The 19,650-nt window shown below is 48.5% G+C and overlaps 1 protein-coding gene across 1 annotated transcript in view; it reads left to right on the forward strand.

The window, feature by feature from the left end:
* Positions 1-19,650, forward strand: part of LOC126534010 (uncharacterized) — an 85,956-nt gene that overhangs the window by 46,678 nt on the left and 19,628 nt on the right. Inside the window, exon 3 of the mRNA XM_050181222.2 lies at positions 14,685-14,902. Coding sequence (XP_050037179.2) covers positions 14,685-14,902 — 218 coding nt within the window. The remainder of the gene's footprint in view (positions 1-14,684; positions 14,903-19,650) is intronic.

The following is a 19,650-nucleotide window of genomic DNA, read 5'->3' on the forward strand; positions in this document are numbered from 1 at the left end:
CGGGCACGTGGAGCAAGGCATCGCGACCACGGGACCTTGCCACGGCGTGTTGAGCATTCGCTCCGACCCTCTAGGTGGTCTGCTATGCTCGTACCCATTGCGCGACCCGATAATCACGAAGCGTGTGTAATGTATCCGCTGACGACAGCCAATGGGAGTGCGTGGCCACCTAACTGGTTTAAAAGCTCACGAAACTTTCTAAAAAAAAAAAAACAGCGTCGGCAAGCGATGGAATCGAGCGCACTTGCCGCGATCGAAGCGCGGTCGCCGTGTGTTCTCGGAACTGATTAACTTTTCCGCAACTACGTGCAAATACAACGCCGCGCGAGCCTTAATCAGCTCAAGGACAAATGCAATGCCAGCCTGAAAAGCACAAACGCCTGCGCCTGCAAAGTATAGGGAAGAAAATATATTTCGTGTGCGTGCGCCCTTCGGGGCTCGCATTAAGATGTACCGAGTCGCCCAGCAACGAGATCTGCTAAACTCTATCCGTTCCTATTTTTGTAATCCGTTCCTGTTTGAAAAAGACGTGACATAGCGGCGAAATTCTGCAGCGGGAATGAAGGAAGGGGGGGGGGGGGGGGTCTGGGAAAAAAAGAATTTCGGGAAACCCGCTAGCGGCTTGTATGTGACCATTGATGCGGATGGATCCCGAAAGCAACGTTTCTAGCCTTGCCGTGACGGGATGATCAGTTGTCAGACGTTGCGTGATAAATGTAGCGAATATGGCGAGTCGCTGACCGTTCTCCGTGTCTTGCTGGAATGCCTTGAAGTAGAGGCTCCCAATTAAAGATATTCCTTTCCCTTTAACATACGTCTTCCAGGGCCACGGCGGCCGCATTTCTATGAGGGCGATATGCGAAAACGCCTGTGTGCTTATATTCAGGTGCATGTTAAGGAAGCCCAGGCGGTCCGATTTCCCGGAGTCCTCCACTACGGCGTGCCTCCTAATCAGATCGTGGTTTTGGCGCGTAAAACCCCATAATTCTTTATTTTCTTTAAGTACAACGTCTTCCAGTAAACCCGGCATTGCTTCTTGGCACAGAACCGTTATTCGACACCAAAGCAGCTTTGACTTTTTATTTCCTTTTTTTAATGACATTCGCACACCGCAAGCTATCAGTCCAACAGATTCGTAGCCCAACCTCTCATGAGAGGCTGCAGCCGTGACAGTTTCACTTGGTATTGTACGTGTCTGGAGGCACTTGCGTTCAGGTGCCTTGATGAGGCAGTAGTGCTACACGTAACTTAACTAGTACCGCTGCTACATTGTAAGCAGCCAATAACTTCCTTAATATACCTTTTGTGCTCATATCACACCTCACTACAGTCATTGTCATATTTTTAGTAGATCTTTGGTGTGAGAGTATTGAAGTTTAGCGATTTTTTTTTTTAGATATCGCCGATGGCAGATGGCATAATTCTTGCCCTTAAGCTATACTATGCGAAGAGGTGTACATTACTCCACGAGGAATTAAAACATATATCGAGCTAATTAACGAAAATTCACTAAATAACTTAGATCATTACTTTGGGGCACATATTGCAATTTACCAATTGTAGGCCGCGAGTTTGGAAGACGTATCCACTCGAAAGGAACTTCCGGGAAACCAGTTTCAAGATATATCTTCCCAAAGTACGGGACGAAATAATGCCATATATTGAATGTATGTCGCCGTTGATAAGTATAATGCCATGTATCAATACGCGCTGGAACGCACATGTGATGCGCGTTCCAGTTACTTTTGTGCTTCAGCCCATAAAGGAACATATTGTTAAAGGAGTGCAACAACAGTGAATTTTTGCGGCGAGTTTAATGGCGAATGTCTCCAAAGTGGTGCAGTTCTGGAAATTCGTTCCAAGTCAATACCCCTTATCGGCTACAATTCGCGAATTGCAATATGTGCCATAACGTAATTGAGAAGCTAATTAGATGTTTTTGTTAATTGGATGACAATGTGTGTGAATTCGAATTGCAAATAATGGGCAACTCTCTGAATAATCTAGCTGAAGAACCAGAATTCTGTTATCTGCGCCAGGCAATTTTTAAAAATTACATAAAATTTAAAAATGATCACCCTGTATATTTTGCGCGTTTATACAGCAACTGGTGTGAGGTCTCTTTACTTCCATGTTACATCCACTCAACGTAAATTATTGTACATTGATAACTCATCACCATTTGCACGACGCTCTTCGGCCACTTACATATCTGGTCATCGCGCCACAAAGCGTACCACATCATCACCAATAGTGCATTTCCGCTCTTGGCTAACATTGATACGTTTGTGTCTTGCGCTATTTTCTCCCGAAGCATTTCTATCTCTACTTTCTATTTCGTTTCTACTCCCGAGCAACTTGGGGGTCACGTGTGCAGTGCCTTCGTATAAGGACGCGCCTGGATAAGACGGCGCTAGCATTCCTCACGAGCGATAGCGCACTCACGAAATACCCGGGCAGACACGGCAGTGCATTGGATCACGCTTTCACAATCACAGTCGTAGCTGACGCGATAACGGCCAGCTTCGTGGAAGCCATTTGACGCATGCGAGAATTTCGCGAGCAGAAGGTGACGGCTCGAGATCGCGAACGAGGCCCGGGGAAGTGCGCCGAAGTGTCGGGCGCAGAATAATGGCGCCGTCTATATTTACTTGGCGCCAGCGTTCTGACGTGCTATTGCGAATGGCTTCACCTTGCAGTAGAAGTGGAGATAAGTGGGAGACGTTTAGACAAATGGACTTGTCTTCTTTTTTTTTTTTTTTCAAGGTGACATCTTTTCCTCGGCACACGATATATACCTAGCAGTTGTACTTTAAAAGAGCAGCCCGCGTGGTTGCTTGGTGGCTTTGCGCTGCCAAGCAAGAGCTCGCGGGATCCGGCCGCATTTTGACGGGGGCTAAACGCAAGGGAACGTGCGTGTACCGTGCATCAATCGCGTGCACGCTGAAGGACCCCAGGTGGTCGAGATCGTTCCAAAGTCCTCCACTACGGCGCCCACCTAGTGATACTGGCCCATGAACCGCCAGCCCTTCCTCCAGAGAGGTGGGAGGGCTATCCATCGCGAGCGCTCCACCACAGCGATCTAAACACTGATGTTGAATTCCAATGGTAGATCGCGAGCGCTCGGCCGGATCACGAACGGAGCGCGTCGCTCCGACTGAGATCGCACTCATGTGCGCACACCATATCTGCGAAGGGAATGCGTGCGCTCCCGCGGGGGCACTTAGTACACGAAAATCAAGTGAGAGGGCGCTAGGATAGAGAGAGGAACAAGCGCTTGGAAGCGCAGCCCACCACCCCATTTCACTGTCCGTGTCAGGAGAATCATCACTCGACTTGGAAATTGTACTGTCTGAGCGGAGCTGTCTAGGAGCGCGAACAAAATCGCACGGTGCGAAGCGGCGTCCACGTTTCCCATGTCGTCCATAGCTGCCCGCGACCGGAAACAGGTGACCGTGACAGGAAGCAGAGGCGGGTGAAGGAAATACGTCACGAGGACTTCCGGTCAAATCTGCCGATTTCGGCGGAGCAAATATTTTTGCTCCACGGAGCAATCCGGGATCAGCGGCTGGTCCCAATCTGCCATTGGAACACACAGCTCACGCTCCCACTCTGCCATTGGAATAGGATTGCTCGATACAGAGCAGAAAAACTTGATCTGGATCTGCCATTGGAATTCAACATGAGACGCCGGGCGAATCTGTCTCGCGGCAGGAGGCACATCTCGAAGAATAGCTGGCGTTGCTCGTACGCCGAACGCGTCTCACAACTGGGCTGCGTGAGAGGACGCGCCCAGGACGCGTCAGAGGGCGGCCCCACATCACAGTCCAGCAGGGGCTCGACTGGACAAGCGCGCTCGAGTCCTGAGCGTTAACGGTCACGCGCTGCGCGCGCCGACTGCCTGAAGCGCGACGGTCGTTTCGCTGTGCGGTGAAGTGGCGGTACGGAATTGTCTGGCGTGGCTTATGTGCTAATTTGAAAAAAGAAAAATCGTGTCTCGCTTAAGACGGAAGTGAAGGTGACATATAAGGACGGAAATGGAAGGCCAACTGAGGCAGATCTAATCACTGCGTGTCCTTGTTTTACCACCTCGGTGCGAAATTCTCGGCTCAAAATGGACCAAAGCCGACATTTGGTATGTTATTGCCATGCTGTGTGTGTGTGTGTGTGTGTGTGTGTGTGTGTGTGTGTGTGTGTGTGTGTGTGTGTGTGTGTGTGTGCGTGCGTGCGTGCGTGCGTGCGTGCGTGCGTGCGTGCGTGTGTGCGTGTGTGTGTGTGTGTGTGTGTGTGTGTGTGTGTGTGTGTGTGTGTGTGTGTGTGTGTGTGTGTGTGTGTGTGTGTGTGTGTGTGTGTGCGTGCGTGCGTGCGTGCGCGCGCGGGTTTGTGGGTGGGTGGGTGGGTCTTGTTCAATTTATTCGCAGCGTCGCTGGTCATCCTTCTTCCGAGAGTGGAAGGCCACTGAATTTTGTGTGTATGTCAGGAAATACGTTCAGTGTGTTGGTGAAAGAGAATTGTTACTAGTTCTGTAACATTCAAGTCAACTGATTGCAATTGACAAATGGTCAGTAATTTTATAGAGTATGTAATGGTCAATTTGGCAAATCTTCGTCCATAATTTGGGCTGTGAAAGAACATCATGTAGGCGAAATCGTCAATGAACGCCACTACATATTGAAGACATGTCTTCGTAGCTTTAGCCGGCAGAGTTGTGCAGTTTTATGCACAAAAATACCTTCCATACAATTGCTTCGCAGAACCATGTTTCACGTTCCAGAGCAAACTTTGAAACCAGGTCCCATCACAACAAATTTTTAAGGCAAGAAATATACTGTGCAATGGCTCTAAGCGAGGTAGTCTATATAGCCGTTTTTTTTTTTTTTTTTCTAGAACACTCGAGATAGTCGAGTGACAGATCCGGGACATTTGGCATTACTTCCTCACCCTTATGTAAATTTTAAACAGCAGCGCTAGTATTATTGCGCAGCCTTGGCCCGGACAGTCGGCAACCGCGGTTAGGGACCCGGGTCACGACACGAGCGCGCCCACCTCAATGATTGCCTTCTCAGTGGGCGGAGAAAGCCATATATATAGGGCCGCCACGTGGACGGATTGATCGAGACGTGGCCGCTCTACTTGACCATCCCGTGCCGCTCTTTCGTGATCACGCTACGTAGGAGAGGCCTCACTCTTGGGGCGCTAATGAGCAAACGCGCTGGTCTAATTAGACACCAGCGGCACCTACAGGCGCTCGAAGGTACTTCCCCTCATGAATGACCAGCGTGTGGGCTCCTTGACCCCTTTGACCGACGGGGCAGCGGTCTGTCGCCATTGAAGTGCACGCGAGAAGATGTGTTAGCAAGAAAGAAGGAACGCGCATCTGGCGTTCCTCGTCGTTTGCTCGCCGGATATATATTCGGATGTATAGTAGATCGACAAATCGGGGGTGCGCTGACTGCCGTCCCGACGAGTGTCGTCACATGGGGCGCCACTGGCTGTGCGTTTGTCCGTATTCCTGGCCAGTCCCCCAGAATGAATGAATGCCGCCGCGACACAGGGGCTGTGTGGAGGTCGAAATGTGTTCACTTCTCTCTCGCGCTTCTCTTTCAATGCGCCTCTCACGAACGTTGTTCCCTCGGCAAGCGCCGTAGCACGTGACCTTCCTCCTCGTGACGCAGGAAAGCTAACAGCTGCGTGCGACGAAGCTGTGCTCGTGTCATCCGCGACTGTTGCTATCTGGCAACTTCGAACAAGCTTCGCGTCGTTTAGATCCCACCGTGGCGAGGTGTATTCTTTTTTTTTTTTTTTGCTTTTGTGTCTCGTTTTTACTATTGTTAATGCGTATATCTGGGCCATATACTTCATCGTTGACGACTGCGTCGAGGTCGATTTGGGAAGAACAGCCTGTGCAGCTGCTTACCTACAGCTGCCTTTATTAACAAACCTAATTAACGGCCAGTAATTAGTACGCCTTCAAGAGAAAACCGACAGAAGTGGCCTTCACCAGTTTTTGAGTTTGAGAATTCTTCGGATTTCTGCAGCCTTTCTAGTTTACCTTTCTTTTTTCTTCTTTTTTTTCATCGCCGCCGCGGAACGAGGCAAACTGATCGAGCTAGTGGTTTTAGTTCAGCCCATAATAACGCTCACTGTTGTATACCCCGAATTGCTTATTGCAGTGTTTTGGCCTCTGTCATCTTTATATAGTCTTTACTAGCCTCAGTAATTAACCAAAAGCGATGTATGAAAAATTGAAGTTTCAGTTGTGAATAATTAAGAAAAACAATTCCTAATAAAACAAATAGTTATTTGTACAAGTCATTGTACCTAAATTACTTAATTGTTTTGGTACCAGTTCCAGATATAAAGATGGCCACGGAGGTGAACGAGTTCTAATTTCTCTCTTGCGGAAGGGTCTTTGTGTTTTGTTGACCTAAACCGTGGACCTGTCTTCACTGAATAAGCGTGCTTTCTGGTGGCGCCCTCTCCTGTCCAGTCGCGTCTTCGCGCTGTTTCGCCTCTTATCCAGCAATAATTGCGAAGCGCGCCGCGGCCTACGTAAGTAGGTAAAGGCATTGCTATTCCAACAGCCGGCCGCGCATCCACACTAAATAACAGTCGCTGGTTCCACTTCGTGGTGGATGTCGTGGCGAATTTTAAAATAAGAAAAAGTGACGTCAAAACGCGCGGCAGTGACGCAACAGCGTGAGTCTTGCACCGTTTCGTCTGGTATCGGCAGCAGTGAACATCGCCAGACGCGCGTGAGCAGTCTGCTTCTGAGAAGTAGAGTGAAGCGGGAGTCGATGGTGCTTTCATAGTTTGCGTCGTGTTCGTTTGTGTACGGGGCACAGCCCGCGCTCGCGAAGAAGCGAAGAGACACGATATTCCTCTTTTCCATAATGCTGCCTTCACCTCCTTGCCTCTGGCGCTGTTTATTTTCGTGCGACTCGGCGTCGCTTTTTCTTTCTCTCTTTTTTTTTCTTTTTTTTTTTATAAGCAGCAGAGCGTGGTGTCGACCAGTCGCTGAAACGAGCGCTCAAGAGGTCGGCCGCGCAGTGTTGTATACGTGCGTGTGGTGCTCTTCGATGCAGCATCGCCGGGGTTGCTTAGGCTTAAGTGCCAGCATTATATTCACTCTTCGTGTTCTTCGTCAGCGTATAATCGTCATCATCGCCGACGTCTTCACTTTCGGCGCACGGTCCTGACGAATAATGCGTCCAGGTATAACGGCTGTCGTAGAGAAGATCGCACCTCCACCAACTCTTAGATGGCCGTTACCTCGACGCTTTATTCGCTAGGGCAGCGCGGCGAGGAAGAGGCCGCAGGCAATAATAATAATAATAATAATAATAATAATAATAATAATAATAATAATAATAATAAAATCTTTTATTATTTCTATAAAAGCTAATACATTCATCAGGCCTGCCAAAGCCACATTGGGCTTGACTGGCAGAGCGTGACAGGCAGCATAAAAACTTACAATATCAAGGAAAAAAAAGAGAAATACATGGAAGCGATATATGTATATACATACACTGATGCACACGTTATAAGCATTTATAATACATGTACGTATATGCACACATACAGGCTTGAGAAGCGCATCTGGCGCATGCAATTATCACCATGCCACACGATTAGGTTGCATGGCACACTAAAAATGAGTACATGACTATAAACAGTCAATGATGATGATTATACGCTGATGTAGAAAGTGAAGGATGAATGTAATGCTGGCGCAGTCGAATTTCTGACTGGCGATCTTCAGGTCCGGAATAGAAATTTACGCGTAGCACTGTGAATTTCTTCTTGATAAATTCTCACTCGCCGCGGCTGCCTAATGGCTATGGTGCTGAGCTACTAAGCACGACGTCGCCGGATCGAATCCCGGCCACGGCGGCCGCATTTCAATGGGGGCGAAATGGGAAGACACCCGTGTACTTGGATTTAGGCGCACTTTAAGGAACCCCAGCTGGTCCAAATTTCCGGAGTCCCCGACTACGGCGTGTCTCGTAATCATATCGTGGTTTGGCGCGTAAAACCCCATAATTTAATTTTAATTTTGATAGATTCTCGCAATGCATTCTGGCATTCCATCGACAGACACCGGCGGACATCAAAACCACTATAGGGAACTAAGCCCATAACAGCTACCTCTGTAAAAGAAACTATGCACGTAGAAATTACTCAGCGTGCAAAACATCTAGTTATGCGTTAAACGCTTCACGTGAGCGAAATAATCTGCAGTTGTGCAGCGATATCTGGCTGCGAAAGAAAAGGAGTGCCTACGCCTAGTCATAACGGGCGGCTTCACTATGGCTACACGCTAGAATCGGTTCTCAGGCTTTCTCACTTGACGTGCTGTATACATTTATTACTATATATACGGGCATACAAAAAAAAGTTTCAGCATTTCCGCACAAGCTCTGTTGAAGATCATCGTTATAGTTCGACGCGAAAGAGAAAGTAAAAATAAAAAAACAAACTGAAGTTAGTGGTTAGAGGGCGCCACGTAACAGTGGCGCAAGCCCACTGGTTAGCTGCTTTGTGCGAGTTGGGGCAGTTCGCGTGTCGATACCGGAAGTGCTCGGAAGCGCACGCGTACGCCGCAGGCAGGCACGTTGAATTGACGCGTGGTGGTCTTTCGGCATGTCAGTCGCGGGCTCGTCAGGTCTGCCTTGCGCAAGATCGCTTGTTCTCAGCCGGTGATCAGCTGTCGACCTTACGTGCCGGATCAGAAAACCAACAACCGTGCGTGTGTAAACGACTCTTTTCCACTTTCATTTTGCCCTTCGTCAGCACCTAGCACTACGCGTCCCCCTCCTTCGTTATCTATCCACAATCGGACGAAGCGACTGGAATCGTTGGAAAATACCCAGTACGCAAAAAGTTACCTCGCAACTCATCTCGCGATGAACGTTGACGTTATAGCAGTTAACGTTGAATGAATGTAGCGACACGCCGTGCTGGTCGAATCCTCTGCTTCTGTGCCGCCCCCGACTTCGATTTTCTGTTACCGACGTCTTCGCTTCTCTGCCGCTCAACGCCCCTCGCTCAATTCACGTCCGCGTCCCATTCTGTTCACTTTCTTCGCGCGCAGCTGTTGTTTATGCCGACTTATTCACTTCCCTGTAGCTGACTTATTCAATTTCCCGTTGCCGATCGAGTTCTTCGCTTCTTCCCTCTTGTTCTGCTTGCGTTTCCGTGAACCCAACGAGTGGCACAAGCTTCCTCTGTAGGACTGGCCAAGTACGATTGCATGCCCATTTGCACCTGTCTATTAGCCCAAGTTGGCGTGAGAGAGGTTAGGTACTCGCATACGTACAAGTGCGTGAATTTTGTAAAGGATGCTGATCGCATTAATAAGGTCTCTGTGGGCAACCAGCGCTGACACTTTGCGTACCAACAGCAGCGCCGTAACACGCAGCCTGGCGAGGAAGGGGGGGGGGGGGGGGGGGGGAGCGGTTTGCATTAGTACACGTTGCGATTTCGCGTCAAGGCACGCATGCCCGGATCCTCACCTGACTGGTATCGGATTTCCTCCGAAGAGGTTTCCTCCTGGACGCCCGCTCTCTCTCTCTCTCTCTCTCTCTCTCTCTCTCTCTCTCTTCTCTCTGCCAGGTCGGTGTCTGGAAACCTCCCGCCTCTCATGTTGAAGCGTGCTGAAGGGAGGCTGACGCTCGAGCACGGAAAATTAACTGCTTCATTCTACAGACATACAGACGTTTTGGCAGTAACAGAAAAAAAAATGAAGAGAAACACGAATTGCCCTCGAGAGAGCTCCGACAGCAGATCCAGCACGAAGCTATTCGAAAAGTCTCGGAGCTCCCTCACGCCTCCCCGCCGATGATTGTATGCTTTTGTTTTCTCCGCGGGAGGTAAAAGGGGCTTTTCTTTGTCTGAGTCTCCACATCCCTCACGTCGTCCATTCCCCAGACGTGCCGTCTGCCCGGCAGTTATGGTCAACGCTTATAGGCCACGGTGGCCTCCATCTTTCTGTGTGGTTCTAATTTACGCTGAAGCCGCACGCTGGGCTTGGACACGCGTTAGCAGGAGGCACGCGCCTCCAGCCAATCAGCACTTCAGCAGCGCACGAGATGGACATGTTGTCCACTAGGTGGACCCTTACAGAATACAACCCCCTTCCACCCCCCACCCCCCCCAAACCCGGTAGTCGTATTATGCAACATATTTCTTTTCTTTCACTTTTCATTGTTTTTATCCTTCGACATCGCCTCGCAAGACGGCACGCCTGCATTATCATCGCTAGCTGCCACTAGTTGACTAGAAAACAACCCGACTCCTGTTCAAGAAAAAACTTTAACTCTACTCTAGAACAGTTAAGAGCAATTGACGGCCAATCGTTAGTGCCGCGAGCGTAGCACGGTCTTCGGGGATTAATTTCTGCGTCAAGCAATGGCAGTAGATACATGAAACGCTTCCAACTTTATCAGCGGCAATATATGCAGCTGAGGCGCAATTGGCGGACATTCGGGCATGTATAAAAGTGGCAAACAGGGCCTTCGTATCACATCGCATGCCGTAATCCATGAAGGCGGACTAGTAAAATGAGTGTTCTCGTCCCAGCGTGAATCACGCATACTGGGCGAACTCGGCCGTATATCAGCTTTCACGAACGTGATTTCGAATGCAGACTGCTCCACCGTATGTCGTAACCGCAGGAGCACTGCTTCTTATTGGAGATTCTTTTTGTTGCCTTCGTTTTCTCCGGTATTTTCTCGCGCTCTGTTTCTTCTTCCTTTTCTTTTTTTACTATAGCACCACAAAGTCGTAGCCAAATCAACCTAGTTCATCTCTCTCTCTCTCTCTCTCTCTCTCTCTCTCTCTCTCTCTCTCTCTCTCTCTCTCTCTCTCTCTCTCTCTCTCTCTCTCTCTCTCCCCCCTCCCCCCATTCACCTTGTCTGGTGTCACATCACGAACCTGCTAGTCCGTGGAACGGGACAGGTGTTTCGGCCCAACTCGTCGTCAACGTCTGAAAATCGTTAGCCTCACAACGAGCCTCTAGTTCTCTCTCTCTCTCTCCCCCGCCCCCTTTTCCCTCGATCTGTCGTACTGCCCAGGTGCGCGTTCTCACATTGATCGGCCGCGGAGTGTGTGTATGTTTGTGAGGGAAGGAGTGGGGTTGGGTGAGGGGGTTGTAGAGGTGAGAGGTCGGCCTGGAAACTTCGCCGTGATTTGCACTGTCCGGAGCATTGTTTACGTCCATTACCGCGCGTTGACGGACGCGTCCGTGTACGAGCCAATAAAACGCTTGTCCCACCACATCGCCAAAGCTTGTTCTCGCGCGTCCTCGTTTGCGCGTGCTTTTGCGGCATCGGCGAACGGGCGGCCGTTATTGCTGCGTGCGACTAGTCTCGCGCAGCGACCGCCGCAATGACGGGCAACGCGACCGGCACCCATTTCGCGCCGTTATGTCTTATCTCCCCACCCACCCCTCCTTTCTTTTTTTCGTGTTGCTCGCGTCCCTTACACGTCTAGGCGTTGCTTGTGCGCGTGGTGAACGTTTAACGGCGCAGTGTAGCGACTGGAGAATGGCTGCTTCCTTTCTTTTTCTTCATTTCATTTATCTAAGTAGCGCGCGCTGTTGAACGGTCTAGTCGGTCACTGGAACAACTATAGCCCGTCTTCACTTTGGCGACTGCGCTGCAGCGCTATAAAATATCTCTGAGAGGTCCCGATTGACTGCGTTTAATGTACGTCTCCACAAGTAGCGAGCGTAGATCGACCGTGAGAAGCGTCGCTGTAGAGGGCCTCCGGGTTTAAATTTTCGCGTGACATAAAAGTATGTATGATTCGCAGCAACCGGACCTAACCTAACCTAGACTTGTCGCCTGTTGAGTACATTTATTTTTATTTTTTATTTTTTCACAAGCGATGATGCTCGTTTGGAGTTCTCCCTTGTTGGCCCGAATCCACCGTGGCAATGACGGTTCGAAGTTTAAAGTTTGTTTATTTTCGGACAATCATGTGCAGATTTACAGGTTCCTGCATGGATATCCGGCTAGTAATCGAGCTGGTGACTTTTGACGTTCTTGTGACGTTGCGTATAACGCTTTATCTTTCTAAATTTGGAACTGCAATCGTAGCTTTCCTTTTTCTTTCGGTACAACAGAGCAATTATTCTCTGCACACATGCGTAATCATTGCGAATTGTTGCATTTACAACGCAATGTGTTGTGTCCAAATTCATGCTTACGGCGCGGGCTCTCTTGGAGTAACAAAGAACAGTCTCGGAGGCCATGCTTTCCTGTACTGGAAGCGCAGAACGTTATTACAACAGTTGGAAGCACGTCATGACCGTCATGGCTTGGATGCTACCTAGATATGTGGCTCGAAAAGATAAATTTGCAAAGCCGCAACGCCGTTTGACAGCAGACGGACGATGTTTAGGCAGATCAATGTACGCTGTCCTTTATTCCCACGCTAGCTGTATCGACGTGTACTTGCAGATCGCATAAAAACAAGCACCAATCTTCCCTGTAGTAATTATTGCAGAAAACTCGACGCTAATTGCCGCATCCTTCGAACTGGAAGCCCGCTTCACGCGGCAATAACATTCTCTCGCGAAGAAACATTCGCTTTCGGTGCCCGACTTCTCCATCTCGCTTTCATTCTTTCCTTCTCGCGCTTTCTCTTGTTCTTACGTAACTTTTCAGCTGCTTCTCAAGTTGCCTGCCGTCCAGCTTTCGAGGCGACGAGAAGTTTCCAGATTGGAATCGACCCGGCTTAAAGAAAATCACCGGAGCACTTTCGAAACAAGAATACGCGGCTATGAGAGCGAGAGAATCAGTTTTGATTGAAGACCCTTTCGTGTTTTTTTTTACCTTCCTTTAACTATCGCATTCAGACCGAAACGCTTCATCGAGGTAAAGCTCGCACTGAAACTACAACTTTTTTTTTTCTTTTCTCGTTACATCTGTGCTTACTTTCCTACTCCTCCCTACAGACTACACAGCGAAGAGAAACTTCGCTGTCGCACCGACGCTGATAGACCTGTGGGTAAAGAAAACGGAGCTGAGAGGGCGAGATAGACAAGAGAGGAGAACGAGAACGACACACCCGCAAAACGGCTCGCCTCGGAGTGCGCACGAGACGAACATTTTGGACCAGGTCCGGCTGCTGAAGCAAAAAAAAAAAAAAAATCAAGGCTCCGGCGGTATTGAAGGCGGTCCCGTCTAAGGGTAAAGAACACAAAAAAGAACAACCTCCTCAAGAAACGGCAAATGTCCTACTTTTGGGTGTGGCCCCTGGCTTCATCCAACTTTCCCTACCAGCTGACTTGGAGTCAGTCATTTTGTTTGGCTTTTCTTTTTCTTTTTTATATTCTCTAGTCAAGCGTCAGTTTTCAACTTAGCGTCGTCGATCGTTTTGAGAAAGCAGGGAGGCACAATTTTTTTTTTCTTTTCATCGCTCTCGCCTACATGCGAGTGATGTCCAACGTCGCGACGTTTAAGGCTCGCGCGCAGATGTGTGTTTTGTCGGCTGTCCCTTATCGCCGTGCACCAGGCCACGTCAATTTCGGGCCGCCGCACCCTCTTGTCCATCTCGCACCTCTAACACGGTTTCTCTCTCTCTCTCTCTTTCTTTCAAAACGCGCACTGCTAAATATTTCCCCGGGGAACCGGCGTGCCCGCATCGAAGGTGCTCGTTTTATCTCCTACGGCTCGCTTCGGCGACACGGATCTTTAAAAGTTTCCGCAAGCTTTTCTCGCCTGCCTTGTCGTGACCTCATCTTGTCTACTTCTTCCCTATAACACCGGGTGTCCAAAAAGGAAAGAAATAAAACCGTTGCAACGAAATGAAGGGCTTGCGGTGGAGCGAGGGGGCGAGACTGCAGACGGAGGCCGGACCCTTATCACGTAGACTAATGTGAAGGACGCGCGTACTGAGGCGCGAACACGACATCGTCTGATACTTTTGACCGGCCCGACCACGCAGTGGGGGCCCCTCACCAGGTCTGGCCATTTCGAGCTGACAAGCGCAGATCATACAGTGCGCGCTAACGATCGTGTTTGCACAGAATTACATCGCTACGTGCCGCGGAAAGGTCTAAAATTTCAATCCGAACGCCGTTTTCCCTTTCCCTCCCGGCGACCGCGCTCCAAACCGGACGGTGACGTACTCGCGTCCCTGCAGCTACATAGTCGGGTCCGCAGTGTAACGTCGCTCGTGGTGACACGTGACTTCGAGAATTATTCAAGGCACCATCTGTTATTTTTGTGATCTGTTGCTTAAATTGGCGAATTGCAGTTTATAGAAATAATCAAACACAAAAACGGAATGTCTGCGTGTTTTTTGCTTTACTTCGCACCGAAGCAGGAGAGATGTACTTCCGCTTCGTCTGCTTGTTGCCATGGTTCCACTGTCGTGCGGTCACGTGCGCAGGTACCGAAACTATGCCGCAAGTCCTGTGTCCTTGTGCACAGCGCGAAAAAATGTGCGCTGCGCGAAACCAGACGATCAACAGCTCGCGCGCCACGCCGTCAGCGCAAATGCATCATCATCATCAGCCTGGTTATGCCCACTGCAGGACAAAGGCCTCTCCCATACTTCTCCAACTACCCCGGTCATGTGCTAATTGTGGCCATGTTGTCCCTGCAAACTTCTTAATCTCATCCGCCCACCTAACTTTCTGCCGCCCTCTGCTACGCTTTCCTTCCCTGCAGGCACGACGTGGATGGAGGAGATCGTGTCCCTCATCATGAACGGCGGTGACCCGGACCGGGTGAAGAACAAGCTGCTCGTGTACCGGGTGCAGCACCTGGAGGTGGGACCCCCCGTGGGACACCTGTGGCACCTGCGCAAGACCCGCTCGCCGCGCCTGCTCGCCACCCACCTGCCCCTCAAGCTCATTCCCAAGCAGCTGCAGCAGGCCAAGTGCAAGGTATCGGCCGCCGCCGTTGTTTGTAGTCGGCCCTACTGTCGTTGCGCTAAGCGAACCTGAACGACCAAATCAGAATCATCGGCCCGTGTACCTTTGTGACGAGTGATTTAATTCCCCCACTCCTGTCGCCCTATCTCAGTGCCTCGGACAGCGCCATAATAGCTGGCATTCGGCCACTATCCGGTGAGACGAGTGGCAAGAAAAGAATGAATTCAAGATGAAACGGCAAATGCAAAACCGCTCCTTTTACTTAGATTTATGTGCACGTTTAAGAACCCCTGGTGGTCAAAAAAATAATCCGGAGAACCCCACAGCGGTGTGCATTTGGGCACGTAAAACCCAAGGATATAAATGTATACAGGAGTCACGTAACTTGAACCAAGCATGTAAGAAATTGTTAACCGCAGCTGAATGAAACCAACGACGTATGATTTGCCGTTATGTGGCGCTAGTTAGAGTATTTTCTCATATTCCGCTTAATTACTTTTTTAACTAAGATCAATTACGGAAATTGTTTAATATTTTCCTTAGTGCCGATTGCGTTTCGTTGCGTTGTAGAGGGCGGTTCAGAAACGACCGATACAAGTTTTTTGTAGCAGCATACATGCTGTATGGGGATTCTTTTTCGGCGTTTAAAGAAGGCCGGCGAAATGTGAAATAAAACCACGTGACTGCGCTCTTGCGCTATCGTGTTGCAGCGCTCTCAACCGCGCTTAGTGCGAAAGAACCGTGCGCGCGGACCCTGGCGAAGTGACATGACGACACTCCAAATGTCGTTGGTTTCACGCAGCTGCGGTTGACCACTTTTTTTTTTTATAAGTTACGTAAAATATCCCGTACATGGATTCCAAAGAGTTGCACCTATTGTATTATTATCCGTAATGTGTTTAGCCGGGCTCTGTTCTATATTGTTATCCTTTACATCTCAACAACTCGCATTTCGCCGGGCCTAGCACGTGTGAACGCGGAACTTAATTATACTGCTAACCAAACATGGCCATGGCTGTGTTTCCGTACTCTCCGTAGTGGCCTAAATAGAGAAGTAAGCGGACAGCGGCCACCTAAGTCTCGTTACCTTTCTGACGAAGCCGGCAAAAGAGACAGCTTCGTGAAGGCAGCATCGAAGTAAAAATGAATGCAGGCTACTTTGCGGTTCGAGCAACGGTTCGGCTGAGCAGAAGGCTTGGAAAACTTTGCGGGAAGGTCGTCTGCGCACACGAAAACGTAGTCATGGTTTCGTGATTGTTTAACGTAAGCCGCGCTTTGTTCTCAGGAGGCTCACGCATGAAAGAAAAAGTTTTTTTTTTTTGTTTACCGACGATTACAATACTCCCTAATCCGAAATTTGAGCGCAGCTCTATACGCGTTTTGATTTCGCGATTTATTGGCTGGCACGGACAATATGTCTCGGGCGGCACGTTGCAAACGGAGCCAAGTGTGGCGCGACTGCCTCGCTAATACTGGAGATCGCGAGAGCCAGCGCGTGGGTGACGCTTGGGCGCGATTCGCAGGGGCCGACGAAGCTCCCAGACGATGCGCGCTATTCCCGCGCCATCTCGTAGCCATCGTCGCAGCACTGTGCTTTTTCTTCTCACGCTTTCGCCATACCCACCTCCGCTTTGCGCCTCATGGTTCCGCTGCACCCTCCCCTCTGCTTTCCTGCTCGTGCCTCATGAATGAATGAATGAACTTTATTCCCCCTTTTAAGAGAGGGGAGGGGCCGGGGGGGAGAGAAGGGAGGTCCAAGTACTCCAGTCCCAGCAGGCGTCCGTCACCACATTATGTGGCTAGAAGTACGTCTACCAGTCGTGGTAGGCCTCCGCTACCTCCTCAGCCCACCTCAGGACTCGGTCCTGTCGGGTGGGATCGGAGCTGCGCAGGGCAGTCTCCCACAGCTCCTCGCTACTAATTAATGATTTGAGCGTGCGGGGGGGAGTTTTGATGGGGCATTGTCACATGATATGGGAGAGATCTGCAATCGGGACAGGGCAAAAGCGACACTTCGTGCCTCATAGCTCCCGCCGCTTTTGAAGCGTCACTACGCTAGTCAACACCGCGCTTCGCCCGAGCCGGCGTATGTCGGAATTGGCTCCGTAAGCGTGTTCGGAGTCGGCGCAGGTCGCCACTGTCGCGCGCATTGCGTCATCGTTTGACGGTCGCCGCTAGCGCGTGTTTGTCGCGGAGGCCGACTGCACAACCGCTTGCCAGAGAATAGGCGTGCGCATTCGGTTTCGGTTTAGTTTATTTCTTTAATAAGGAGACATACATGTTTACACAAGTATACAGAAGGAGGTCCCAGAGCATGTGTCTGAACGGGGACCTGCTGTCAGAAAATATATACATTAGAGGAAATACAAAGCATAAAACAGCAATACAGTAGTCACTATGAGGAAGATTATACAAAGTAAATGTAGTACAAACTGTAAAGTAATATAAAGTCAATAGCTAGTCGTAGAATTAAAACAGTAGTTTAAGGCATTTGCTACAGAACAAACCAAAATACTTATAACGGCCATAAATGAGAAACAGAACTAAAGAAAAAGTAGAAACGGAAAGGAAATGAGCAGGAGTGAAGTGAATAGCTTAGATATGTGGATTATTTTGGCTATCTAGTAGAAAAGTGAATAATGTTTTCTTGAAGAAACCTAAAGACGAAGAGCGCTTGACATCTAGTGGGAGGCTGTTCCAAGTGGATAATGCTGCGAAATATCCAGATTGTTTTCCATAATTAGTATGTATTAGTGGCAATAAGAAATTGTTAGCTGCAAACCTTGTGCGGTTCATGTTAACCGAAGTAGCCGCAAAAAATATATTTACTGGGGGAGGATTACGTATTACTTTAAATAACATTACGGCTAATTTATATTTAACAAGATGTTTTACTGAAAGTATTCTGTGGCTGAGAAGCATATCAGAAGCACTGCAGTAGAATGGGCTGATTGACAATATCCGGATGGCTTGATTCTGCAAATGCTGTAGTGGTACTATATGAGTTGGATATGTGTTACCCCATGCTGTAATGCAATAATTGAGGTGGCTGTGAATAAAAGAATAATACAAGGTCAGCAATGTTGGTTCGCTAAAGTAATATCTAGATTTAAGTGAAATTCTAATACCGGGAGAAATATTGCGCTTCAAATAGGCGATATGCTTGGTAAATTTTAAGGTTGAGTCAAGAATTATTCCAGGAAATGAGCATTCATTAACTGCACTGATGTTAGGAGAGTTTAGGTTGACAGTGGGAATGAATTCTGGTATGCTTTGATTCGAATGAAAAAGCATAAAAGACGTTTTGGTAGGACTTATGCTTAGCGAGTTAAGCTGGCACCACGTTAAAATATTTTTCAGATCAGTGTTTAGCTTAGTAGTCAGAGAAGTCAGTGAACGATCGGTTGCAAGTAATGTAGTGTCGTCAGCGTAAAGAAAGGCCTCAGTTTCTGTTAAACAACCGGCTAAATCATTTATATAAAGCAGGAATAGTAGTGGGCCAAGTACAGACCCCTGCGGGATCCCTTTATTGGCTATTCTGAAATTAGAAAGTGAGGAACTAAAATACACAGCTTATTGTCTATCTGTTAGGTAAATTTTTGTAAGTCCTAATGCTGGGCCATTGACGCCTACTGCTCGTAGTGTAGCAAGTAAGATGACGTGGTTTATGGATTCAAATGCTTTGGATAAGTCGATAAAAACTGATTCTGCGTAGAAACCGGCATCTATAGCGCCTTCTATTTTATCCGTGAAAGAAAGTATAGCACAATCAGTCGAGGATCCTACTCTGAAGCCAAAATAATTTGGCGAAATAACATGGAAGGAGAAGAGAGTGATACTACCGATACAGGGAGCTGTGTTGATGGCTGTACAGAAGTCGCAAGACAATGTGCCGAACAGTGATGAATAAAGAAGTTTAATAACCCAGCATAACTTATGGTATATATCATTGATAAGCAATTTGCATAACTACACAAGGCACACGTATAGCATAACCATAAGCTAACCAAAGCATATCCACAAGTGAAACCGTAAGCATAACCACAGGCTAAATCATAAAGCATAACCATAAGCTAAACCGTAAGCATATCCATAGGCTAAATCACAAAGCATATCCATAAGCTAAACCGTAAGCATAACCATAGGCTAAATCATAACCATAAGCTAAACCGTTAGCATATCCATAGGCTAAATCACAAAGCATATCCTTAAGCTAACCGTAAGCATAACCATGGGCTAAATCATAAACAATAACCATAAGCTAAACCGTAAGCATATCCATAGGCTAAATCACAAAGCATATCCATAAGCTAAACCGTAAGCATAACCATAGGCTAAATCATAACCATAAGCTAAACCGTAAGCATATCCATAGGCTAAATCACAAAGCATATCCATAAGCTAAACCGTAAGCATAACCATAGGCTAGATCATAACTATAAGCTAAACCGTAAGCATATCCATAGGCTAAATGACAAAGTATATCCATAAGCTAAGCCGTAAGCATAACCATAGGCTAAATCATAAAGCATAACCATAAGCTAAACCGTAAGCATAACCATAAGCTAAACCATAAACAGCACCGAACCTTTTCGCTTCGAGATATCCAGGCTTAACCTTAGCTAAGCCCCAGCCAATTTTTTTTTTTTCATCCCCCGCTGCGCGCCGCGTTCGCTCTCATCACTGGCTGCGCTCGTTCGCCCGGCTGCAAGTGACGCCCACAGGAACGGGCGTCTAAGAGCTGTGCTCTGAAATGGCGA

The sequence above is a fragment of the Dermacentor andersoni genome, chromosome 7 (assembly GCF_023375885.2).
Source record: "Dermacentor andersoni chromosome 7, qqDerAnde1_hic_scaffold, whole genome shotgun sequence".
Classification (NCBI taxonomy): Eukaryota; Metazoa; Arthropoda; class Arachnida; order Ixodida; family Ixodidae; genus Dermacentor; species Dermacentor andersoni.